Raw genomic sequence first — 27879 nt, 5'->3', positions numbered from 1 at the left:
CGGATTCAATTCTGGCCTGGGGTCACTGAGTGTGTGGAGTTTGCACGATCTCCCCACGATGTCTGTATGGGCTTCTTCCAGGTGCTCCGATTTCCTCCCGTAATCCAAAGATGTGTGGGTTAGGTTGATTGGCCATGTTAATTTGCCCCTTAGTGTCAGGGGATTAGCAGGATAAATACGTGGTGTTACAGGGATAGGAACTGGGTGGGATTGTTGTCGGTGCTGGATCGATGGGCTGAATGGCCTCCTTCTTCACTGGAGGGATTCTGTGATGTCCCAGGCACCTTTGTGATTATTTTAAACAAAGTAACTATTTATTAAACAATGAAGTACACAGCAAAAAATGTCATCTAGAAATACACATAACTAACTCAATGGCTATACACAGTATCCCTAAAGTTACCCAGTTGAAAACACCTTTTATTTCCCTAACTTCAGGGATAATCCTACCAAACAGCATCCTGTAAGGTTATTATAGGCATCCAGTAATTGTTACCACACTAGGCACTTATATGTTCCAGAATTGCTTCTAATGTGGGGCAGAACAATATCCTTTCGGAAAGGAAATTTGTTGTCCTTACCTGGTCTGGCCTACATTTGATTCCAGGTCCATATATATTTGACTCTTCAGTATCCTCGGGGATGGGCAATAAATGCTGGCCCAGCCAGTGACACCCACATCCCATGAACGGAGTTCACATGACTTTTCCTGCTGTGGACTGAGGTCACAAAATAGCTAACTTGCATCGATTGCTCCTGAATAAACCATTTTCCCTTTTGATCTTCCCTGCTCTGTACAAACATCCTCAGCAGTCATTCTTAATGACCTTCATTACATGAGACGGCCTTTTAGACTGTAATTGTAAAGTTTACATCCCATCTCCTCTTTTGAACCTGCAACTTAGAATCATGTGTGTAGAAGGAAGCCATTTGGCCATCGAGTCTGCACAGATCACAATTCCACCTCGGCCCTATCCCTGTAATCCCATGTATTTACCTTGCTAGTCCCCCTGACACCAAGGGGCAATTTACCATGGCCAATCAATCTAACCCGCAAATCATATGGGAGAAAACCAGAGTGCTTGGAAAAACCCACGCAGACACAAGGGGAACGTACAGATTCCACACTGACTGTGAGCCGAGCCTGGATTTGACCCCGGGCCCCTGGAGCAGCAGTGCTAATCAATGTGCTGCCATGCCAGTCCATCTTCCTCAAACCCTTGACATTGTCTGCTCCATTGTTGCCTTCTCAAGGGAAACGCTTGTTGACGGTGTTGCTAGGTTCATCAACAGCTCAAAAGCACTTGTTCCATCAACCCAGCCAAACTGCCTCTGCCACGACACGGTTTCCATTTCAAAAGTTTGCATTAAAAAACATACAGTCAGCAAAATACGTTCCCAGTTACTGGATTACCTTGATTTTTCATGTTGTCACATTTCCTGACATTGGCAAGGTGTGGCAATTGTATTCTGCATTTCTTTGCAATTCTGCGATTAGGCAATGCTTGCGTGCTTTCCAGAAAGCACAGGGACACAGATTTCCTTGCTCCTGCATAAGGGGCTGTTTGATTGTTTGTGTGCTGCATGTATGGAGAAAGAGGACAGCATCGCACCAACCAAGGCTGCCTCGGCATCTCAGCCAACTTTTCTTTTAGATTTTCTCACAAACAGATGTTTTGTTAAGTACAGTAATAAATAAGAGACAAAATTCCCAACCAGGAAGAGGAAAGTGGCACATCCTGAGTTAAAGTGAGATAGTGGTATTGTGATACAAAGAACAAAGAAAATTACAGCACAGTAACAGGCCCTTCGGCCTTTCAAGCCTGCACTGACCATGCTGCCTGACTGAACTAAAACTGCCTACCCTTCCTGGAAACATATCCCTCTATTCCCATCCTATTCATGTATTGTCAAGTCACCCCTTCAAAGCCACTATCGTATCTGCTTCCACTACTATCCTGGCAGCGAGTTCCAGGCACCCACCACGCTCTATGTAAAAAACTTGCTTTGTACATCTACATTAAACCTTGCCCCTCGCACCTTAAACCTGTGCCCCCTAGTAATTGACTGTTCCACCCTGGGAAAAAGCTTCTGACTATCCACTCTGTCCCTGCCCCTCGTAATCTTCTAGACTTCTATCAGGATGCCTCTCAACCTCTGTCGTTCCAGTGAGAACAAACCAAATTTCTCCAACCTCTCCTCATAGCTAAAACCAAGTTTCTCCAACCTCTCCTCCGAACTAGACTAGTCTGTTGCGAGACTAGTAATCCAGAGGCCAAAGATAATGTTCTGGGGATCTGGGTTTGAATCCCACCATAGCAGGTGTGGAATTTGAATTCAAATAAAAAGAAATCAAAAATTAAAAGTCTAATGAGGACCATGAAACAATTGTCATGAAAACCAATTTGGTTGTCTAATGTCCTTTAGGAAGGGAGATCTGCTGTCCTTAACTGGTCTGGCCTACAGGTGACTGCAGACCCACGATAATGTGACAGGACAGCATCCTGGCATAGAACTGCCTCACAGTGCCAGGGGCCTGAGTTCAATTCCGGCTTTGGGTGACTGTGTGGAGTTTGCACGCTCTCTCTGTGTCTGCATGAGTTTCTTCCAAGTGCTTCGGTTTCCTCCCACAGTCCAAAGATGTGCAGTTTAGATGGATTGGCCATGCTGAATTGCCCCTTTGTGTTTGAAGATGTGAAGGTTAGATGGATTAGCCATGGGAAATGTGTGGGGTTATGGGGAGAGGGTGGGGAAAGAGCTTGGGGAAGATGCTCTTTCAGAGAGTTAGTACAGACTTGATGGCTGAATTGTCTCTTTCTGTTGGGATTCTATGCTTCTGTGACCCTGAAATGCCTTGGCAATAAACTAATTTGAATCAAAACTGACACCACCTACCTAAGGGCAGTTAGGGGTGGTTAATAAAGGCTGGCCTAGCCAGCGGTGTCCACTCTACTTAAATTAACTATTAAAAAGCACAAAGTTGCTCGAGCTATTCTGAAATGTAGTCTTGTCTTCTGGCCCTTTGCAACAGTTACTGTTATCTGGAAAACTCTAAAGTTGATTTATTATTATCACAGGTAGGCTTACATTCACACGGCAATGAAGTTACTGTGAAAATCCCCGAGTCGGCACACTCCGGCGCCTGTTTGGGTACATTGAGGGCGAATGTAGTATGGCCAATGTACCTAACCAGCACGTCTTTTGGACCGGAGCACCCAGAGGAAACCCATGCTGACAAGGGGGAGAGATCGTGCACACTCTGCACAGACAGTGACCCAAGCCAGGAATCGAACCCGAGTCCCTGCCACTGTGAGGCAGCAGTGCCAGCCAATGTGCCGCCTATTTAAATTGATGGGCATTTGCTACACCTTCTTATCCTGGGGCAAGAAGCAGATGAGCCCAGGAGAAACTTGCATCCGCCAAGTGTGCCAAAAAGCAGCACAGCAAAGCGTTTGAGAAAAGAATCTGTCTCTTAGGGAGGAAAAGGCAAAAAAAAAGCATAGCTGGGAGCATTGTGGCTTTCACGTTTTTTAAAATGTTGACTTACTGCTCTTGGCCTAGAAGTAATATTACTTTTCACATAATGGCAGTGCCCCACATGTTGCTCATTTATCCCATGCTGTGGGATATCATTTACAACATTTGTTGAGTCAGGGGTGACGGATACATGCATGAATGAGAACTGATTGTGTGCATTATCGACACCACACACAGTGGTCCCAGGACATATGCCTACTGGGCTCGTCAGTACCAGAAGCTAACATACAAAAATAAAGCTGGTGAAATTAAAGTGACCTCAATATTTAAGCACTTCAGACAAGTTTTTTTTTCCAATTTTCTGTCACAGCAGCAAGGACTGGAGCAGGGATTAACTCAATGCTCCTTCTCTCAGAGATATCGGATTCTCTGATCATTCCATGTTTGTTTGTTTTAGAGACGTGCCAGTGAAATCTGGTAAAAAGAATTCCTTTAATTTTCCAACAATTCAGACAAAGGTTTCAGTCAATTGGCCTTAAACTAAACAAATGCCATGTTTATCCTGAAATTCCATTTTTAATGTTCCGCTGTTTGGGTCCTGATGGTTGACTGATGATTGGCACAATGAGCAATCTCTGGAATTACACTGTGAAAATGTGTACTTACCATGCAGAGTGCATACACTGTTTGGAATTGTTAACATACATAGAATCCCGACAGTGCGGAAGGAGGCAATTCGGTCTGCACTGACAACAATCCCACCCAGACCCTATATAAAAGCAAATACTGCAGATGCTGGAATCTGAAACCAATGCTGGAAAATCTCAGCAGGTCTGGCAGCATCTGTAAGGAGAGAAAAGAGCTAACGTTTCGAGTCCCGATGATCTTCGGCAAGCAAATGCTCCCAGGGAGAAAGCTTTGACAAAAGGTCATCAGGACTCGAAACATCAGCTCTTTTCTCCCCTCATAGATGCAGCCAGATCTGCTGAGATTTTCCAGCATTTTCTCCTATAGGTACCCAGGCCCTATCCCTGTTACCCTACATATTTATCCTGCTAGTCTCCCTGACACTTAAGGGGCAATTTAGTACAGCCAATCAACCTAACCTTTGGAGGAAACCGGAGCACTCAGAGGAAACCCACACAGACACGGGGAGAACGTGCAGACTCCATGCAGACAGTGACCCGAGGCCAGAAATGAACTGGGGTCCTGGTGCTCTGAGGCAGCAGCACTAACCACAGAGCCTCCATTCTGATCATCCAGTTTTACTAAGACATAACCCAGCAACGGGGAGCAATAGGGATAGATGCCCTAACATTAGCTTATACAACAGCTATGTACGCGCATTGCAAAGTGCTTCAAGTTAGATATAAATAAAAAAGAAGACTTCAGTGGATTCTGAAGGCCGTTCCACATTATATGGTGAGATCTGGCTATTTGTGCATTCTTCCCACCTGGGTTCCATCCTACAGAGAGACTGTTTGACTGGAGGATGGAAGGCCAGGCTTCAATAGGAAGGATGAATGACTATTCTGCTTCACAGTCTTTGGGGATGATGAATTATTGATGCAGAACTAGTCTTTCAGAGATTAAAGAGCAAATTCAGTAAGCCCATGCTTCTGGGGCTGCGAAGTTGGACTCGAGGGCCGCATCATATCTTAAACACAGCCTTCTCACAGGAGCATTCGCTTGCCAAATTTACCCTCAAGTCCATGAATGGTGAGAGTGAATAGAGCCAATGAAATGAGTCAGCTGGAGGGCCCAATGGTCTTTTCATTCCCTTTCATTGCCTTTGGAAAAGGCAGTATCCAAGACAGTTTACTTACTTTTGAGACTCGACCACAAATGGGAAATCACAGAATCGCAGAATTGCTACAATGCAGCAGGGGCTATTCAGCCCGTCACGTCTGAACCAACTCTCTGACCGGGCATCCCACACAGAACTTATTCCCTTAACCCTATGTATTTGTTCCACTAATCACCCGAAACCACACATTTTTGTATGTTAAGAAGAAATTCAGCATGGCCACACCACCCAACCTGCACATCTTTGCCATGATTGAAATTGCAAACCCAATAAGTTCAGCAAGCTCCTCATCAAGTTGGGACTCATTAACAGTACAGACCAAGCTGTTGTGTTGTGTGCGGTTCGAATAGTTTTTAAGATGGCAGCGATGGTGTCTTCATTGTCTTTCCTAATTTGACCTGAGAAAGATGGTGGATGGGCCACTTCCCTGACACAGCTTTTTGCTCAGTGGAGGGATGTGTTAAAGTTTATTTATTAGTTTATTTGTTAGAGTCACAATTAAGGCTTCCATTAATGCTGCAATGAAGTTACTGTGAAATTCCCCTAATCGCCACTCCCCAGCGCCTGTTCGGGTCAATGCACCTAAACAGCACGTCTTTCAGAATGTGGGAGGAAACCGGAGCACCTGGAGGAAACCCACGCAGACATGGGGAGAACGTGCAGACTCTGCAGAGACAGTGACCCAAACCGGAAATTGAATCCTGAACCCTGGTGCTGTGAGGCAGTCGTGCTAACCACTGTGCCACCGTGTTAGGTCAGTTCGTGGAATATTAGTCCGGCAGAGAGTGCGAGCCTGGAGTCACATGCAGACCAGGCAGACTCACCTTTCCTAAATTGCATATCTGAGGTACCATGCTCATTAAAAAACAAGACAGGTTTTGTCAGAGCTTGAAAGATATTCGGATAAATCATTCCCAAGTGATGAATCCTTTATTGCCTTCTTATCAGTAAAGAGAGGAGAACTGGAGAATTCCTAAGGCTTCTTCAGTCTGCTCTCCTCAATTGTGTATAGTTAGCCCTTTTTATAAGGCATTTCTCACAACCTCTTGTAAAAATAATTTTTCCTTGTCACACACATCGGAAAATTATTTACATATGAAACAAAGAGGTAGGCCCAAGACAGTAGCTGTTTAATTTTGCCCCATGGGTAATGTCATACTCTTTAGTGATTGATGAGTAGAATGTCCGTTCAGATGGTGGTCATCTAATCATGTCTTTATTATAGCTTTGGAGTTATTATCAAGGACATTCTGCTGTATCCTGTTGATAGATATAATGAAACATCCATCTTTGTCTACACCATCTATTTCATGTGTATACAGAGGCAGCCAGTCTACAGTAAGAGTGCTGCTGACGATATGCTAATTTTCCTGGTCCCCCAGCCAACCCCATGCTAAGCTCAGACTCTTTTCCCACATTTTCAACATGACTTTGTCTACTGATAATTCATTTATTACTGCAGCCATGTGAACTCGATTTCATGGTAGGATTTGACCCAACAACCTCGAATTGGTGCATCTCAGTACGTTACTTGCACTGGGACTGAAGAAGGAGCCTGGAGGAAGATGGCCATGATTAAGCATCACCTCCAGACTCACAACACAAAGATTGATTTCTTGACTCAAACCCCTATGACTTGGAATCTTGCATTCTGAAAGTATTTTCTTTATTTCAAGGAAAGCTTGGCATCACTTATCAAGAAAACAACACCATAGATTCAGGCGAGGTTGACTTGGGTCGGTGGACGGTACAGGAGGTGCCTCCCGGAGTCTTCTGGAGATCTCAACTTTTTGTTGATCAGCCCCAGTTCCTCAAGTTCAACATATCGCTTCCAAAAGATGCGTTGATTGGAGTATATGGCAGGAAAGGGCTCCCTCCTTCTCACACTCAGGTATGGCTCATAATACCCTGCATTTAGCAGTGATCTGTCTTGAACGTGACTGTAGATTGTTGGCTATCAACTGAACAGTTAAACTACTGGAGTTCACAGGCTGAAAAAAACATTTGGCATATTTGATTCCTTCCTCAATCTTTCACGCTGTTGTTCCTCAGCTAGGAAATTTTGCAATTTTCTGATGCTGTTCATGTGCAGAACACAGTTATACCAAGAAAAAGAGTTCCAAAGACTTAGGACCCTCAGAGAAAACATCTTGTCTCATCACTGTCTTAGATGGAGGACCCCTTATTTTTAAACTGTGATCCCTAGTTCTAGATTCTCCCTCAGGGGGATAAATTCTCTCTATGTCCACCTATCAAAAGCCCTCAGAATCTTATTTGTTTCAATCAAGTCACCTCTTACTCTCCTAAATTCCAGAGGATACCAGCCTCGCCTATCCGACCTTTCCTAATGAGACAATCTGGCTATAAAAGGATAGATGTTAATGTTCTCTTAACTTTCCGAATTACTTGCGTGCGCTAGCCTTTAGTGATTCATGCATTGGGACACCCAGATCCCTTTGCCCATCAGAGCTCTGCAATCCCTCACCATTCAGATCACATGCCTCTTTTATATTCTTCCTGCCAAAATGGACAAATCCAATCCCCTACCCCCTGCCCTCCACCCCATAACTATTTATGGGAACATTCCTGCTTAAGCACCGTGTAATATTTGCCACTTCTTCACTTTGTTTATTAACGCTCAGTGAAGTGCCGATGCATGAAGCTCTCTGACACTATTGTTTGCTGACCGTCATCACTGAGGTGGAGATGCCAGCATTGGACTGGGGTAGGGCACAGTAAGAAGTCTCACAACACCAGGTTAAAGTCCCAACAGGTTTATTCAGTAGCATGAGCTTTCGGAGCACTGCTCCTTCAAGATGCACTCACCTGAGGAAGGAGCAGCGCTGCGAAAGCTCATTATACCAAATAAACCTTTTGAACTTTAACCTGGTGTTGTGGGACTACTTACTGAGTCATCACCAATGAGAGGGGAGCTGTGGTGTATTCTTTGCTCATTGCCATTCACACTTTCTTTATTTAGAGGCAGATATATTTGTCTTCAATCCTGCAGATTTTTATTTGCAATCCTTGTAAATTGACCGTGCCAAATTGATTGAAATTCTGCAGCCTGTTCGATGTGGAGACTGTGCAGTCCCTTTTAAAAAAGAGCCTGCTTTGGATTCTGCAAAGTATTAGTTTGACAGATGATAAACCCCTGAGGATTGCTGGAGTGTCTCTGCATCACCTTGGCATCGTAATAACAGATCACTTTCTTGGTTTCTTGGATCTGTGCAACAAGAAATTGCCCGCTGTTCCTCTCATTTTATAAATCAGCACTGCAGTCGAATCTTGGTAAAGACATAATGAATTGACATCCTTGTGTCAGGATTATACAGAGCAGAACATCATACAAGTTTTTTTTTAAAAAGTGTGTTTGTGCATCTGTTTTGAATTACAATTCCTAAACCAATGCTTGATTCAGAACGGAAGGGTAATTAAGACCTGAAATGGGGAGGTTAGGTGCATGGTGGAATATCAGTGACTTGTTTTATTGGCAAGATGATGGGTCACATTGCTTTGCTTCCCTCTCCCCCCGTCAAACACCAGGATCGCCACTCGGCTTTGCTGCTCTCTGGAGCCCCCTCCATTGCGGCCAGATCCTCATCCTGCTGTGGCCAAAGTCGGGTTTCCCCAGCAGCAAGGTCGCCACAAGGTTGGTAGTGTGTTGCGCTACCAACCCCAGGTTCTCCTACCCACTGCTGCCTCACAGTGCCAGTGTCTCAGCTTCAGTTCTGGTCCCGGGTCTCCCCATGTCTGCGTGGGTTTCCTCCGGGTGCTCCGGTTTCCTCTCACACTCCAAAGATGTACAGGTTAGGTTGATTGGCCACACTAAATTACCCCTAGTGTCAGGGGGATTAGAGAGTAAATGCATGGGTCTATGGGAATAGGGCCTGAATGGGATTGTGGTCGGTACAGACTTGATGGGCTTAATGGCCTCCTTCTGTACTGTCGGGCTTCTATGATTCTAACAGAGTTATCAAACCCCCAGTAGCCCTCCACTCCAATGCTGCCAAAGCAACAGGGACAATCCCTCAAATGTTGCTGAACTCCAGACCCCGATCCCTGTGCTGTCAGGCCCTGCAACTCCTCCTCATGCTTTCTTTAATTCATTCATGAAACATGTGCGTGACTGACTGGCCACCATTTATTGCCCATCCCTATTGCCCTGGAAACTTAGTGGCTTGCTAGGCCAATTCAGAGGGCAGTTGAGAGTCAACCACATTGCTGTGACTCTGGAGTTACAACTAGACCAGAACAGATAAGGATGGCAGATTTCCTTCCCTAAAGGACATTATTGAGCCAACTGGGTTTTGCCAACAATCAGCAATGGTTTCATGATTATGTAGATTCTTAATTCTAGACTTTGGAAAATTGAATTCAGGTTCCACCATCCGCTATGGAGGGATTTGAACCCAGATCCCCAGAATGTTAGCTGAAGTTGCTGGATTAATAGTCTGACGATAATACCACTAGGCCATCGACCCACCTAATATCAAGGCTCCAGAATATAGGCTTCTGCTTCAGTTCAATAAAGCCACAAGATTGCAGCCCTCACTCGCCCTTTTCACCAGTGCTAAGCCCACAATCCATCACCCCTCCATATAGCTGCTAAATAGAAGATGGCCACCTAAAACCTGGATGCCAAGTGTGTATCTGCCAATCCTTTCAATGCCCCCTCCCCCCGTGTTCCATTCAGTAAATGAGAATATGTTGTTCATACTTTTGACAAAATGCCACTCTCCTGTCACTTGAGATTGCTTGAAGCTTTACTAAATAAATGAGGTCAATGCAGGTGCTAAAGAAGATTGATACAACAGGCATCAACTGGAATCACTGCACAGTGCTCCCTGGAAATGTTAATTTGAATGTAGCCAGCAGATCAATAGCTCCCTTTGTTCAGAATAAAAGGGACAATACAAACTATTCAGAACTTAACCTAAATTCTTAATGAGAATCCATGCTGACCACTTTTACCGCATGGAACGATGTTATCTGCTTTTATCAGAGCTAGTTCAATATATTCCTCAATTATCTAAAGGTCACATTGGCCACATATACCGTCATGCAGTTTATTTGACTAATTTGCTTGTCCATCATGGTCACCTAATAAAGAAGCAGTTGCATGGGCCTTTTTCAATACCTCAGCTTGCCATTTTACCACAAGAAAACAATGTGACTGGAAGCTACAATGAAAAAGCCCTTCAGAAGCTCTGCTCAGAAAAAAAGCATCCTCTTTTAAAATGATCCTCTTCTCCAATGTTCTTCACTTTTTTCTTGAAGGTGTTGACACCCATAGGGTTATGGAGTCACGAGCATAGGCCACTAACTTATCCACAGGTCTCTATTTTGTGTGCAAACTTATTTAACGAAGATTAAATATGCAGATTGTATTGTGCCACAAGGGAGTGACTAATGTCTCAACTTCATTACAAGGCAGCACAATGGTTAGCCCTACTGTCTCAAAACACCAGGGACCTGAGTTTGATTCCCAGCTTGGATCACTGCTTGTGTGGAGTCTACACATTCTCCCCGTGTCTGCGAGGGTTTCCTCCAGGTGCTCTGATTTCCTGAAAAACATGCTGGTTAGATGCATTGGCCACATTAAATTCTCCCTCAGTGTACCCGAACAGACACCGGAGTGTGGCGACTGGGGGATTTTCACTGCAACTTCATTGCAGTGTTAATGTAAGCCTACTTTGACACTAATAAATAAACTTTTTAAAGAAAGGAAGAGGGGGTTAAACCAGATAACCAGCAAATTAACTGGATGACAAAAGTTTTGTTAGTCAAATGTCAGTTGCTGTCAAACAAATAGAACCAATAACTGGAGGTAAAATAATGGGAGTGAACGTTTAGAAAAGTGAGCTCTGAGAAATGCATGGATTATTCAGGAAAAACAGAATAAATTGGACCTCATTTCTCACGAGATAGGAAAGCTAAAGGGCAACCTATTAAATGGTGGTTTTGAAAATAAGGAAGAGATTTGATAGGGTAACCATCTTCTGATCCCATTTGAAGAAGAGCCTATCTGGGAATTTCCTGAGAAGTTTAAACCTCTAATGGGCGTTTGGAAAAAGACTGGTATATTCCTATTCTTTCTTTCCTATCTGCCAACCAGTTTTATATCCATCTCAATACTCTACCCCTAATCCCATGCACTTTAATTTCACAAAGCTTTATCAAAGGTAAATGATGTGTGGAATTTAGCAGAGATTTGCGAAAAGCTGACCAATCAAATAGATTTTTTAAAAAGCAGTCAGTGAAATTAGTATAGTTTTAAAGAATGTTCAGCAAAATGACTCATGCGGCTTCTTTGAAAAGTAGGAGTGATAGAAGACAAGCGGTCGGGAAACTAAATAGATTGTTAAGTGGGGTCTGAGAGCTCAGGATGTTGCCCAGTTCGGAGAGCAGATGGAAGTAGACAAAAGCATTAGATTAAAATTACACAATTAGTCATTGCTTTGAGAAGTTTAGATCAAATCTCAATTTGAGAGTTACTTTTGGGTGAAAAATCCTCGTTGTGGAAAGCCTGGTGCAGGCATCACTGATCAGCTTGGGGCAGCTGAAGGAAAGGAATGGTTAGGATACTTTGCATCGAATCTATCAAACTCTGGCTGTGCTGTGTCACTGATAGTTATGTAGCTTTCTGTCCCTTTCATGTATCTTTAATACACTGTTACATTAAACACTTGTGCAGGCCCAGGGTTCCAATTATATATTACAGCTGTATTGCTCAAATTTTGATTTATTAATATTTTTGTAGTTGTTGCTGCTCTTGTCTTCGCAACAATATTATCCATGCATCCACACATACCCACCGGCAATTCACAATGGAAATTTAAAAAATTGAACGGCCTTATATTGACATGAGAACATGCACTGAATCTTAATCAGGAACAGAAGTTTGCAGTCTTAATACTAAAAATGCATCCTTGCAAAAGTTTGCCACGGCAAGATAAGGTATTTCGGACTTTGTCATGAATCCAGTGGCTTGAGTGGGTTCCCCTAGCTCCACCACAAACCAAACCAATTTTCAATTGCTGCTCTACAATTTCCTAGCCACAGAATAAAAACCCCAACATTTCCAGAGGAGCAAAATCTACTTGGATCATACTGCAAAGGGAAACTGTTGGGCGGTGAGGTGGCACGGTGGTTAGCACTGCTGCCTTACAACGCCAGGAACCTGGGTTCAATTCTCGGTTTGGCTCACTGTCTGTGAGTCTGTACATTCTCCCTGTGTCTGCATGGGTTTCCTCCGTGTGCTCCAGTTTCCTCCCACAGTCTGAAAGATGTGCTGCTTAGGTGCACTGGCCATGTTAAATTCTCCCTCAGTATACCCGAACAGGTGCCAGAGCATGGCGATAAGGGGATCTTCACAGTAACTTCATTGCAGTGTTAATGTAAGCCTACTTGTGGCATTAAGAAATAAATTTAAACTTAAATACCCTGTTGACAACAATGAACTGTCGTCGATGGTAACATTTCTACGATGACTCTGGAAATGAAGAGAAGTTTGGTTATATTGGGTGGAGCCTTGTGGAAGAGACAGGGGCTTTGGCTGCTGGCTAAAGGTTTGGTGAGACCCCTGTGTTGCCCCTTCTCTGGAAGCCCTCTACATCTTGTGCCATTCAGCACTTTACAGGCCAGCACCAGGCTTTCCGCCAAGGTCATGGACCCCAAGGGCAGAGTCCTGTCTATCTGCAGCTGCCAGCCAATCAGAGGCTAGCTGCTTTTCTGCACTCAACTACACCACTAGCGAGGTAGTGGCCACTGCTGGTACTATACCTACCCGAGTACTCGAATTGAAGAGGCAAGAACTGGTGATGATGGGGGTTGTGAGGAGAGAGAGAGGGATCAGCATCAAGAGCAAGAGGATAGTTTTTAACAGCCCCCATTTGCCGATACTGGGTCCCTTTGTCAGTTGTTGAGTGCCTTTGAATTCTCCCAGAGTCTACAAGAAAGTACACTAGGATTCCCAAAGGGTTACCTCTCCACCATCACCCCCTCACAGTCCTTTCCTCCAGATGCTGCCTCTAGTTTAGTATGAGCAGTGAGAGGATGAGGTCCTTGACATTTAAGGGCCCCAGTTGGCAGTAAGGTAGTAAGACTATCCGAAGGCTTTCCTGCCACAGACGCAGTCTGAGTGGAGGCAGGAAGCTGGTAGGCTCTCGCCACTGGCTACCCCTCCACATGATTAAATGCCTCTCTGCCATCAAACCCGACACGGGGAGGGTACAGGATTCCACCCATTGTCTCAGCTGCCCAGCAACATAGTAATGATGCCCAGCTTTCAGAATAGCTTCAATTTCTTCCCAGCAACATCAGCTGGGTGAAGAGTCAGTCCGTGAATCTTGCATCGAAAAATCATCGCTCTCATCCTATACCCAGACTCAGCCCTTGTATTCTTCCCAGCTGCATCCTGATATGGTAGGAACAGAAGCTGTTTTGACGCAGCAGCCTTAGAAACTGCTGGGGGCAGCTTGTTGCGATACAGCAACAGCCACAACTAATGCCACAGAGTGGCGTGCAAGTGTGCTTTCAATCTACACTTACTTTATCACAAAAAAAGTCTCAACTAGCTGGCAGCTGAGTTCGACAGACTAAACTTTCAGGAAGAACTTTCCTACTTCTTTAAGAAGAAAACAAGTTATAGTGGGGAAAATGTTCTTCTTCACTCGGTGCACAGTAATCTGACGAGCCCATTTTTGAGCAAATTTCATTGCATTCAAATCAGATTCTTGTTGCTTGCGTGGAGAAGACAACTTGCCCCTTTTTCTTCTTCATCATAAAGTGGAAATGGGCTCCATAATTAGTGTGAACATTGTGATCAAATGCCTCAGTCCACTTTAGATATTTGAATGCTCCAACTCTAATGAAATAATGCATTTATTATTATAAACTATTTAATGCAAAATGACATATTCATTTTTGGATAGGTAGAACGCCCCAAGTGTTACTCAAACATTGGGACCTGGAGCTTCCTTTTGATAGAATCCCTACAGTGCAGAAAGAGGTCATTCAGCACGTTGAACCTGCACCAACAATAATCACATCCAGGCCCTTATCCCCGTAACCCTACATATCTATTCCGCTAATCCCTCTGACCTATGCATCTCAGGACACTAAGGGGCAATTTAGCATGGCCAATGCACCTAACCCACACATCTTTTTTTATATCGAATGCTTTTATATCTGAAGCTTTTGGAGGGATTTGGAGTCTATTCTGAGCCCCAGAGTAAGACCATTCTTGCTGAGGAATAACCATATTGACAAAAACTAGAATGCAAACGGGGTTTATTAGATTGACATTTAAAATTTAATTAGCACAATGCAGGAGTTCAACACCTGTTGATCTGTTTTTCCTGTAGATCCTGCGGCTCCTATTTTTCTGGTCCCATGAATCTGATCTCTTAGCCAACTTATCTCTCACATACACACATCTCTTTGCAGCTTTAACTCTAGTTTTTTTTTTAATATTCATCTGTGGGACAAGAGTGCCACTGGCCGTCCACCATTTATTGCCCATCTCTAATTGTCCTTGAACTAATTGGTTTGCTCAGCCATTTCAGAGGATCAGCCACATTGCTATGGCTCCGGAGTCAGGTGTAGGCCAGATCAGGTATGGACAGCAGATTTCCCTTCCCTAAAGGATATTAGTGAACTAGATGGGTTTTTCCAACCATTGACAATGGTTTTATGGCGGATTCTTCATTACAGATATTTTTTAATGAATTCAAATTCCACCACCTACCGTGGTGGGATTTGAACCTGAGTCCCCAGAACATTAGCTGAGTTTCTGGAATAATAGTCTAGCAGTAATACCATGAGGCCATTGCCTCCCCCTGTGGATCTTTTCCCAATCCACAACTGCCCAGCTTCCCTTAATTGCTGAGGCTTGTAGTTCCCCCTTACCTGCTGAAGGTACACACTTCACAGTTTGCATGCTGAGTGCTTTCTCTCTGTCCCTCTTTCTCTCTGTGCCCCTCTCTCTCCCCCACCACAATCTAATTTTAATTTTTTCTCTAACTGGAAGCCCTTGAAACTTGCTAGGCCCAAAACCGTTCTTCCAGCCTATGAGCTTTGCAGCTGTGGCATCCCTCTGAACCGCCAAATGTGTATCTTTGACCAGAGGCCCTGAAACATCTTCACCTTCCTGACCCAGCAATAATGTAGCTTTGGCTTCTCTCTACTGCTAAGCTAGACTCACTGGAGGCCAAATGTGCCCTAGGCATAACTTCAATTCACTCCCAAAAGGACCCAGGTTCGTCCTTAAAGCTACCTGACACTATTTAACGCTTAAAAAGATGCCAACTTTAAGATTTCCTCCACAACAAACCCCAAAATTCATTAATTGCCTGAACAATACATACAAATTAAGACTTTTCATCACTAATCTTATGTACAGTACAATATGATAATGTAAGTCTTACTAATTGCTCAAACGTGCCAGTGAGGTGAAGCCTAACACTTTGATCAGGCTGAAATTGAAGTGAGTGTTATTAAGTAAACAAGATTCTTTGAATCGCTGCTTGTGCTGAATCAGCTGGTCTTAGTTTAACCATTAGTTGAATAACATGGGGCCAGGGGCATTACAGGAAATATAAGGAGGGGAGGAGGGGGCAGAGGGGTGTGTGGCTGATTAGTGACCCCTGCTGGAGAGTTTGTGTCTTACGGATGCTGATTGAGAATGGGAAGCTAAGCTGCAGTGTGTCGCCATCAAAGCTATTCCCAGATTGGGTTCTGGAGAGCAGCCAGTATCATTGGGGCTGTAGCTCAACAAAGGCCATGTCCTCCAGCGCATGAAGGGAAAGGAAATTGGGAGGAAAGGTAGCCAGAGACTTATGGCACCAGCTGTACCTCACACAAGTTAATCCTCAAATGGACTAATCTCTTTCTGAGCTCAGTGGATACACACCACTTGACACGCTTGATAGCAAGTCCACTGTTCCGTCACGCCATGCCTGTTTTCCGTATGTTAAGTCTGCAGCAATGTAATGACTTCTATCCCTGAGGCGTGGCTAATCGAAGCTCAGTGCGAAACGTTTGCCCATTTTTTTTGTTCTGATCTTATTTAGAGCTTAAGAACCCTTTGTATATGTTTAATCTTTTCTTTCATTTTCACTGGACGCTTAGTATATTGAAGGTCTTAGTTTTAATTCCTATAAAAGAGAAACTATATTCAAAATTGATATCATAAAGGACTACATTTCAAAATGAGAAAGAATGAAATAATCTTTACTTTGGTAGCTGTGGAAAATATTATGTCTTTGATGTGTAAAAATAGATTCCTCTATTATAGAATCATAGAACAGTATAGCACAGCCCATTGAATCTGTACAAAATAGTATGAAGAGGCTGAAGAATTAATACCTACTACCCCATGCCCGCACTCTTGTTTTGTTTATGTTTATTTATTAGCATCACAAGAAAGCTTACAGTACACGGTAATGCAGTTATAGAACATAGAACATAGGACATTACAGCGCAGAACAGGCCCTTCGGCCCACGATGTTGCGCCGACCAGTTAAAAAACAATGACCCTCTAACCTAAACCAATCCCTTTTCATCCATAAACCTATCCACGGATCTCTTGGGGGCGTTTTATGGTGAAAAATCCCCTATCGCCACACTCTGGCACCTGTTCGGGTTCACTGAGGCAGAATTTAGCATGGCCAATGCAAATAATCAGCTCATCTTTCAGACTGTAGTGGAACCCAGAGCACCCGGAAGAAACCCACTCAGACATGGGGAGAATGTGCAGACTCAGCACAGACAGTCACTTGAGGCTTGAATTGAATCCACGTCCCTGGTGCTGTGAGGCAGCAGTGCTAGCTACTGTGCCCCTGTGCTGCTCTTTCCCAATATCCCGAAGGTTTTCCCTCCTCCAAATACTTATCTAGTTTTCTTTTGCCAATCTCCTTTTGAGACATGGCTATTGACTCTTTCACCCTAAGCCCTTCATGACTTTAAACATCTCAACTTCTTCCAAGTCTTCCCTGCTCTATGGAGAGCAATCACAGCTTCTCCAGTCCCTTCCTCAGTCCACATAACTGTAATCCCTCATCCCATCCTCGTAAATCTCTTCCGAACCCTTGCCAAAGTCTTTATCTCTTTATGCTTGTCAAAATCTTCATATCCTTACTAAAGTGTCTGGCCCAGAATTGGACACAATGGCCGAAATTCTGCCATCCCACCAGCCACGGGAATGGAAGTGGGCGGGGATGTGGGTGGACCATGCAAAGGTCCATTAACCTCAGTCAGGATTCTCCGGTTTTAAGGCGAGCATGGCTGGAGAATCCCACCCAATATTTCAGCTGGGGCTTGACGAATATTTTGTGTATGTTTACAACAGCTTTGTAGCTTTTGTAGTCTTTGTCTCTTTGAAGTCTAGGAAGTTACGATTGATATCTTATAATGCACATCAATCAGTGCTGCTCTATCTCCAGAGATCGAGTCAAACTGTGGAATTTGGTCTGTGGATGTCTTTTGAAAAGTATCTATCTTCACCGTTTCCATCCCTGTCAAATGCTTCACATCCATTCAAATATTCGACAGAGGACAAAGCCTATGCTCCTTATTCATATCTTTCAGTGCGTGTCAGGTGGTGAATGCAGCTCAGAATGAATGTGTTCCCTTTATCTGGCTTATGATACAAAAATAAAGCGAGCTGTTGAAAAGTATCACCGCGATCTGCGTTTGAAATCATTTTCTGACTAACAGGTGTATGAAAGAAAGATGTTTTTATCTTTCACGGGCAGCCTGTACGTGAGGTTCTCGCCCCAAACAATTGCGACCTATTGTACCTTACTTTGCTTCCCCTATTCATGTCTGATTCACTGTTTTGTGCCTCTGCCTCTCAGTATGATTTTGTGGAGCTACTTGATGGCAGCAGATTGATCGCCAGAGAAAAGCGTAGTCTATCTGACTCCGAGCACACAAGACGACACATCAGGGCGGTGAGCCTCCAAGAGGCTGGCTTTGTCCAGTATCTCGACTCCGGAATCTGGCACCTGGCTTTTTACAATGATGGGAAAACTGCCGAACATGTGTCCTTTAATACCATCGTCATAGGTAGGCACTGATACTAACGTGTGTGCATGGATTGATGAAAGCATTGGCTCTTGCAGTGACTGACTAACACACACTTTACGGTGGCATGGTTAGCACTGCTGCCTCACAGCTCCAGGGACCTAGGTTTGATTCCCACCTTGGGTCACTGTCTGTGTGGAGTTTGCACATTCTCCCTGTGTTTGTGTGGGTTTCCTCCATGTGCTCCGGTTTCCTCCCACAGTCCGAAAGACGTGTTGGTTAGGCACATTGACCAGAGCACGCACCAGATTGTGCTGATTCGGGAAATTTCACTGTAGCTTCATTGCAGCGTTAATGTCAGCCTACTTTACTTTTGGAATGATTTTCGATACTGCATAGAATTTTCTGATCAATTTGACAACAATCAGGTTTTGTGTATTGAACGGTGGGCATTTGATATATTTCATAATCTTTATGATGATTATAGCTCTGTCTTTTCAAAGTTATTTGGAAGTTCCGATTCTGTGTCTAGTGAGATTTCACCTGGAGTTCTCTGTCTATTCATGTCGGCAGGATTCTCTGCTCCCGCTGGCAGCACATCCCTGTCTTGGGTTTGCTGGAGGCATGGGGTGGCTTCAATGGGAATTCTCTTATTGACTGTGGTAGATCTCGCCACCAGTGAATTGTGCGTTGCCTCCCACTACTGAGAAAAACGCTAAGGGGAGGCCAGAGAATCGCCCCCTTTCATGGCAGTGGGTGGTGTAATGTTCAGTCACATGGATTGAGACCAGACACGGTCATTCTTGAAGGGGTTATTGTAGCTTCCTTTCATTTTCAACATGCCCTGTATTCAGAAAGACATTTGCCAGCCATTCAATCCAATGTCTATTTTGCAGTCATCCTGTGCACAAAATGTCTGCCACTTATCGTGACCATATTTTAGAGTAATTACTTGTATAGGATGTTTCTGATAAGTCATGACCTGAAGTCTATTTTCTTTCAATAATTGAGAGGGCCTTTTCCAGAACTATTATGAAAGAACAGTAGGTAGCAACAGGGTAAAGGCCTGTAGCCACTCGCTTTGCATATTTATTCTCTTTCTTCGAGGACACCTGGCTTCCACTTGGCACATGGGGCGACACGGAGGCACAGTGGTAAGCACTACTGTCTCACAGCACCAGGGACCTGGGTTCGATTCCCAGCTTGGGTCACTGTCTGTGCAGAGTTTGCACATTCTCCCCGTGTGTGCATGTGTTTCATAGAATCATAGAACCTAACAGTGCAGAAAGATGCCCTTCGGCCCATCAAGTCTGCACTGAACACAATCCCACCCAGGCCCTACCCCCCATCCCTACATATTATACCCACTAATCCCGCTAACCTACGCATCCCTGGACACTAAGGGGCAATTACTTAGCATGGCCAATCAACCTAACCTGCACACCTTTGGACTGTGGGAGAAAACTGGAGAACCCAGAGAAAACCCACGCAGACACGAGGAGAATGTGCAAACTCCACACAGACAGTGACCCGAGCCGGGAATCGAACTCAGGACCCTGGAGTTGTGAAGTAGCAGTGCTAACCATTGTGCTACCATGCCACCCATAGTTCAAAAGACGTGCTGATTAGGTGCATTAGCCATGCACCTAATTGTAGTATTAATATAAGCCGACTTGTGACACAAATAAATACATTTTCAAAACTTTAAAAATCCTCGTAGCAGCATTGGGAATAAGTCGTACATGCAGATAATGCAACAGAAGTAGTGTTGCATCTGCTAGATCTTCACTTAAAATTGAAGCACTAAGTTTTATCACCTTTCCCTTTCAATTTAGAAAGAAATCCTCTCATGCTTTCATTATCCAACCATTGGCTTCTCCTCTTAAATTGACCTGCTTGGAAGATGGGGCAATGAGCTACCTCTTGCATGTAGCTGCAAGTGACAGGAAGCAGATAGGAGGCTAACATGCAACCTGGCTAACATCTCATATCTGGGTTAAAGTGAAGGATGGAAGCTGGGACTATTTTGCTTTAAACCAAATGAATAGAATTTTGTTAAAGTGCTGGAGCGATCATAATAGCAACAAAGAACAGTACAGCACAGGAGCAGGCCCCCCAGGCCTGCGCCGATCACGTTGCCCTATCTAGATCGACCGCTTGTATCTCTCCATTCCCCTTCTGTTCATGTGTCTATCCAGATGAGTCTTAACTGTCGCTAACATATCTGCCTCAACCACTTCACTTGGTAATGCATTCCAGGCCCCCTCCCCACCCTCTGTGTAAAAAACTTCCCCGGACATTTCTAACGAGCCTTTCCCTCTTCTCTCGAACTTGTGCCCCCTTGTAATTGTCATTTCTGCCTCGGGAAAAAGCTTCCAACTGTTCACCCTATCCATACCCCTCATAATTTTATAAACTTCTACCAGGTCACCCCTCAGCCTCTGTTGTTTATTGAATCTCTCCAGTTTATTGAATCCCTCCTCATAGCTAATACCCTCAGAGCTAATACTCTCCACACCAGCAACATCCTGGTAAACTTTGTCTGCACTCTCCCCAAAGCCTCCACGTTCTTCTGGTAGTGTGGTGACCAAAATTGACACAGTATTCCAAATGTGGCCTCATCAACATTTTCATATAATTGTAACATAATTTGCCAACTTTTATACTCGATGCCCCATCCGATGGAGGCAAGCATGCCAGAGTCATAATAATGATGACCCTAGTCCCATAAATCAAGTCAATCAAGTTGCAAAACATTGTTAAATAAGGTAGAAAACAAATTGTTTCAGTGTACATTTTAAAAAGACTCAGATTTCAATGTTTGTGCCCACGATCAGAATCACAGAATTGTTAGAGTTCAGAGGAGGCCATTCAGCCCACCGTGTTTGCACCAGCTCTTCAAATGAGAAAAAAAACCATTCTCCTACCATTTCCCTGTAACCCTGCAGATTATCTATTTTCAAATAATAATCTAATTCACCTTTTGAATGCCTGGATTGAATCTGTCTCCACCACACTCTTGGGCAGTACCTTCCAGAGTTTAGCCATTTCCTTCTTAAAATGCTTTTTCTCACATTGTCTTTACTTCTTTGGCCAATTACTTTGAAGCTGTCCCTGTTATAAATCTGCCTCTGAATCACTCATGATTTTGAAATGATTCCACACAATAAGTAATTAAGCTGGATTTTCATAGAGTTCATCAGAATATCCACTGTAATTTTCACGAAAGATCGGGTGAACCTTGATCTTATGTGCTGTGATGAACAACTATCCTATAACGTTGTTCAGAGTCTAATACTGTCTGGAAATAAATTACTTGCATGGTGCAGCCTCCGTTCTCCATTATCTTTTTTCCTGATCACCTGGCAGAATATTAGCAAGACAAAGCCTAGCACTGGATGTCAGCTCGTAGGACAACACATTATCAGACTAATCTCATCTGAAATCAATCAATCTCATAACCAATTAAAACTGAAATACCAAACCGGGAGCCTAACTGCCTGCTCGGTGCATGAATAGGCCTCATCACAGTGTTCAAATAAGTGCAGGGTGAGATCTCTGCAGGGTGAGATCTCCCCTGTGCCCTGGCCAAAATTTATCCAACATCGCATGGTGGCACGGTGGTTGCCACTGCTTCCTCACAGCACCAGGGATCGGGGTTCAGATCTGGCCTTGGGTGTCATAAAATCAGAGAATTCCTACAGTGCAGAAGGAGGCCATTTGGTTCATCTGATCTGCAGCAACTGCAATCCCATCCGGGCCCTATTCCCGTAACCCCACATTTCTACCCTGCTAATCCCCCTGACACTGAGGGGCAAATTAGCATGGCTAATCAACCTAACCCACACGTCTTTCGGATTCTGGGAGAAAACTGGAGCACCTGGAGGAAACTCACACAGACACGGGGAACACATGCAACCTCTACGCAGGCGGTGACCTGAGGCTAGAATTGAACACGGGCCCCTGGCGCTGGGAGGCAGTAGTGCTAACCACTATGCCACCATGCTGCTAACCACTATGCCACCACGTTCTCCCCATGTCTGCATGGGTTTTCTCCTGGTGCTCCTATTTCGTCCAAAGATGCGTGGGTTAGGTTGATCGGCCATGCTAAATTGCCCCTTAGTGTCAGGGAGGTTGGCAGAGTAAATATGCGGGGTTATGGGGATAGGGCCTGGGTTGGATTGTTGCCAGTGCAGTCTTGATGGGCCAAATGGCCACTTTCTGCACTGTAGGAATTCTATGATATGATTCTATGACAAAAACACATGATCTGCTTATTATCTCATCATTATTTGTGAGAGCTTGCTGTGTGTAAATTAGATGTATTTCCTCCAGTCCACCAGTGATTACGATTCACAAATGTTTCATTGACACTCACGTATTTTGGGATTTCCCGAGGTCGTAAAGGGTGCTAAGTAAACTCAGAGTACTTCTTTCTTTAAAAATTAAATTCTGTTTGTGATATTTGTCTACAACATTAGGTCCACAATTCCAATGTTCCAACTATGAAAGGCCATATTTTGTTGGGCCTTCACAATTTGCCAATTCCCCTGTTCGCTGAAGGAAATTACTTTCATAATGAAGTTTTTATCAAAGTAAGTTTGCGAGACCTGTCATTGTACTTTCCCAGGGTGAGAATCTAGTGTAATTGTAAAGATTGGATTGTTTGCAGACTCTGTAGTGGAGTGTCCACGGAATTGTCACGGAAATGGGGAATGTGTTTCTGGAGCTTGTCATTGTTTTCCTGGATTTTTTGGACCGGATTGTGCCAGAGGTATGTAAAAGGTCCTGTTCAGGATTCCAAACTATTTGTGTGTTGTCGATAAGGACAGGAGGTTGTGCACACACAGAGAGTGGAGCTATTTTGGGAATGGTGCAATATCTCCCCTAGTTATGGTCATGTCCTACATGGCAACAGACTCCTAAGGGCCTGATTTCTGGAGGGTCTGGACAATACCGGTGCCAATTAAAAATGGCAAGCAGGAACTGATTCCGGATTCCCATACCCACTCCCAGCACTAGCATTTTTCGCCAACGTAGTGTAAGGGAGTGGATTGCAAGGACAAGCCCTTCACTGCCAACCTGGCCAGCTCCAGTCTGTGGGTAGCGATCTCCTCTCCCGCACAATTGTCATGTACTCGTGCATTGCTGTTGCTGCAACCTTATAAAAGTGTCAATCAGACAGACCATTAAGTTTCAATAACAGAGGGTTCAAACATTCCACACCTCTTCACCTTGTCCAAATAAACATCGGGACATTGACTGGGTGTTCACTTGTTCTCAGTCTACATGATTTCCTGAGAGCCCAGACCAATAAAAACATTCGCCCAGCTGTGAATCTGTTTAGACAATTGAAGTTGACATTGTTTGATTGACATCTTTAAGTTGTTATAATAAGTTTGTTCCGTGATTTCCTCTGTCATTGCCTGAACATTTATTTGAACATGATTAAGAGTGTGCTGTGTTAGAAGCCTCTATTACTGATACTTCGATGGCTAGTTTGACTAACCCTTACAGGGTTGAAGGAACATCAGGTTTTTTTCAAATAAATTTCTGAATAGATGTTTCTTTTAGCTATCCCATGTTTGCCATTGTTGTTATATGTCTCCTTGGTTACGTACACAGTGGATACTGGGTGAATGAGCATGGAAATAGCATGAGATGGCATCAAGAGTATAAGGTGGCATGGAAAATGATTGGAGTTGACATGGAGAGTGCAAAGGACCAGGGGAAATGGCTGCGGGCATGAGTTAGCATGGTGACTGTAAGGGGCCATGGGTGGTGGCTGAGGAGCATGAGTTAGCATGAAGAATAGGAGAGACCACGGGCAGTGATGAGGAGCATGAGTAAACATGAAGAATAAGAGAGGCCATGGACAGTAGCTAAGGTGCATGAGTTAGCATGGAGAATAAGAGAGGCCGTGGACAGTAGCTGAGGTGCATGAGTTAGCATGGAGAATAAGAGAGGCCGTGGACAGTGACTTGAGGTGCATGGGTTGGCATGGAGACTATGACGGGCCATGGACTGTGATGAGGAGCATGAGTTAGCATGAAGGGTAAGAAAGGCTGTGAGGAGTGGTTGGGGTTGTGAAGGTACAAGACCCTAACTCCTTTTATTCCAACTGAGACAAAGATCCAGAGAACTGAGGCAGGCCTTTTAACCAGCCAACCTCGGCAGTCATCCATCCCCCATGACCGTCTTAGATCTGCTTCTGTGGTAGGTGGACCTGGTTATGTCCTGCAGCAGCCACCATAGTGAAAATTGTGTGTGACTATGTGCTTTAAACCAAGGTGAGCCAACAAATAATTTCCCAACCCATGCCACCCACCTCAGTAGTGAAAATCCAGCGGTGAGTCTGCAACTCTAATCATTCTTTTGTGGAAGATTTTTATTTTTGAAGCTGAATCAAGTTGACTATCATTGAGAATTTCTGCAACTGTTACAGAAAAGGGTGTCTGGTCATTTAATGAAAAGAAAATTTGATATCCGCTTATTTGCACGTTTAATTGTAATGTTATTTCCGACCTGGTGTAACATACTCTCATTTCCCTTGTACAGCAACATGTCCAATATTATGTAGCGGCAATGGCCAATATTCCAAGGGGCGTTGCCTTTGTTACAGTGGCTGGAAAGGGACAGAGTGCGATGTGCCCTCAACCCAGTGCATCGACCCTCTTTGTGGAACACACGGCGTCTGCATCATGGGCTCCTGTGTTTGCAACTCGGGTTACAAAGGAGAAACCTGTGAGCAAGGTACAGCGAAATAAAAGAGCAATAAAGTCACAGGAAGTGACTCATTGGGAAATGAATTCAAAGTGTAATATGGCACGAACCATGGAGATATCAATGTACATCTTCTGATCAACAAAGTTCATGAATGACTGAATGCTTATATCGTTTTCCTGTATATGCATTTAGTTTGGGGTAGAAACAAGCAACATGAGGGAGAAATATGTATAAGAGATCATTCTTCATTGGTGTGGTTCCAGATTGACAAGAAAGGAAGCTGTGCTGGGTCTGTTTCTGTAGCATGAGGTGGGGCAATTGACAGTGAGAAAGCATTTGGAAACAGTGATCATAACACAATTTTGGAATGGTTATGGAAAAAAGGGCAAAGTACACCCAAGATTAAAAATACATAGCTGCAGGAGGGGTGGCTTCAGTGAGTTGAAAAGGCACCTAAGTCAGATAATTGGAATCAAACATTTGTTGTCAAAACAAGAACTGAACAATGGGAGATCTATAGGAAGGAAGTGGCTTAGGTCGGGCCAATTTGAACCAAAAATGCAACCTTCTTCCAGAAGCACAGAACCTGGCTGACATATTAAATATGAGTATCTATCTGCACTGAAGTAGCAGTAAAGAAGGAGACAGCAATGATGTTGACTCTGAACCTCAAAGCTTACAGCATGAAATTAATTTTGAGAGGAAGAACAGGGAGAGAGCAATTCAAAATAAATGGTGCAGTTTAAAGGGCGGCACGGTGACATAATGGTCAGTATTGCTGGCTCACAGCACCAAGTTCAATTCCAGCCTCAGGTGTCTGTGTGGAGCCTGCACGTTCTCCCCATGTGCGCATGGGTTTCCCCGGTTGCTCCGGTTTTCTCCCAGATGTGTAGGTTACATTGATTAGTCATGCTAACTTGTCCCTTAGTGTTAAAAGATGTGTAGGTCAGGTGGACTAGCCATGGGAAATGTACAAGGTATTGGGACAGGGGTAGGGGGGATCTGGAGAAGCTGCTGAGTTAGTGCAGACATGATGGGTTGAATGCATGGTTGCCCCATCTATTTAGTTGTACTGTAGGAATTCTAGGAATGGAGAGATCTGGGGATGTAAAAACACAAATTCTTGAAGGTGGCAGGGCAAGTTAACAAGGCTGTTAAAATAACAATATAGAAAGCTTGACTTTATGAAGTACAAAAGCAAGACACTTTGATTCAAACTTCAGCAAACACTGGGTTATTTCTGTGCACCACACTTTGGGAAGGATGCCCAAGCCTTTGAGTGGATATGAAAGTAATTTTCCAGAATGGTGAAAGGTCTGAAGGTCTTCAGTTATGTGGAGAGCCCGAGGCAATGGTATTGTTCTCCTTAGAGCAGAGGAGGCTGAAGAGAAGTGTTCACAATGATGAATTATTTTGATGAAGGGAGGATGGATAAAGGTTCAGTAAACAGAGGGCACAGATTTAAGGTGATTGGTAAGAGAACAAACATTCTTTTTGCACAGTGAGTTGTGGTCTCAAGTGCACTGCCTGATGGAAGCAGATTCACTTGAAACATTGAAAAGAGAATTGAATGTGTAGAAATTGAATATGAAAGAAAAGTGCAGGACAATGGGGAAAGAGCAGATGGTTGAGTCTAACTGGGTCACAGTGTCATGGGTACGATGGGCCGCATGGCCTCCCTTTGTGCTGTATTGTTCTATGAATCTCTAATTTAATACAATGGCTCAGTCACAGCAGTTTTCCCTTTCCATTGTCAGAAGTGAAATATTTAAGTTGTGCATCGCATAGATGGTGGCTAAATTCTCCAATGTCATACGGCATGCCGTCACTGCCAGCGAGAATGGAGAATTTTTGGCGCTCAGACAAAACTCCATTCACGGCAGCAGGGCTGGAGAACCCAGCTGGAGGCGAGGTCAGAGAATTCCAGCCAGCAAATGGATTAAAGTTCACAGAAATCTTTGTGTTATTTTCCTGGACTAGATTCTGATTGGATTTTCCATTGAATATTTTCCTCTTTATCTGAGCTGGATTTTGCACCATTTTATCACTCCGAGGAGGTTATTTTTTATTCATGCATGGGATGTGGGCATTGCTAGCTGGGCCAGCATTTATTGCCCATCATCGAGGGCATTTAAGAGTCAGCCACATTGCTGTAGGTCTGGAGTCACATGATCACAGATTTTTAAAAATCCTTGAGGGACATTAATGAGTCAAATGGATTTTTATGACAATCGTGGTCATCATTGGACAGTTAATTCCAGATTTTTATTGAATTTAAATTACACCATCTGCCATGGTGGGATTCAAGCCCAGGTCCCCAGATCATTGCCCTGGGTTTCTGGATTACTAGTCCAACGACAATACTACTACGCCATTGCCTTACCCTATAAAGGTCATATCTGGGTTATAAGAACAAAGAACAACCCAGCACGGGAAACAGGCCCTTCAGCCCAACGAGCCCGCGCCGCCATCTTAAAAGCATTTTCCTACACCTACCTTGACCCGTGTGTATGCTTATGGTACCCCCATTGGAAACCAGATTCAGGGAGAATTGTTTAGGGTCAATTTGTTACACCAATCAGCCTAAGAGCACATCTTTGGGGCATGGGAGAAAACCGGAGCACCCGGAGGAAACCCACGCAACCACAGGGAGAGTGCGCAAACTCCTACAGACACTGGCCCAAATCCATGTATCTGCACAGCCAGCAGTGATAGTCACTGAGCTGTTGTGGTGCCCATCTGCTGGTCCAGTTTTAAGCATACACAACGACGCGAAGTACTAGGCCACTCTCGAAACATCCAAGAGCAGCCCACACACGACCCACCGTGTGCATGCCCCT

The 27879-nt window shown here is 44.1% G+C and overlaps 1 protein-coding gene across 6 annotated transcripts in view; it reads left to right on the top strand.

The window, feature by feature from the left end:
* The window catches only part of tenm3 (teneurin transmembrane protein 3), a 909202-nt gene that overhangs the window by 708573 nt on the left and 172750 nt on the right, over nt 1-27879 (top strand). For all 6 annotated transcript variants that reach the window (XM_080189440.1, XM_080189438.1, XM_080189437.1 and 3 more), the window contains 4 exons: nt 6961-7175; nt 18145-18355; nt 22986-23087; nt 24872-25066. In XM_080189440.1, the coding sequence (XP_080045566.1) occupies nt 6961-7175; nt 18145-18355; nt 22986-23087; nt 24872-25066 (723 nt within the window). The remainder of the gene's footprint in view (nt 1-6960; nt 7176-18144; nt 18356-22985; nt 23088-24871; nt 25067-27879) is intronic.

Source organism: Carcharhinus amblyrhynchos, chromosome 5 (genome assembly GCF_965287045.1).
Source record: "Carcharhinus amblyrhynchos chromosome 5, sCarAmb.v2.hapA, whole genome shotgun sequence".
NCBI classification, from domain to species: domain Eukaryota; kingdom Metazoa; phylum Chordata; class Chondrichthyes; order Carcharhiniformes; family Carcharhinidae; genus Carcharhinus; species Carcharhinus amblyrhynchos.
This window is presented reverse-complemented; position numbering and strand designations above follow the sequence as displayed.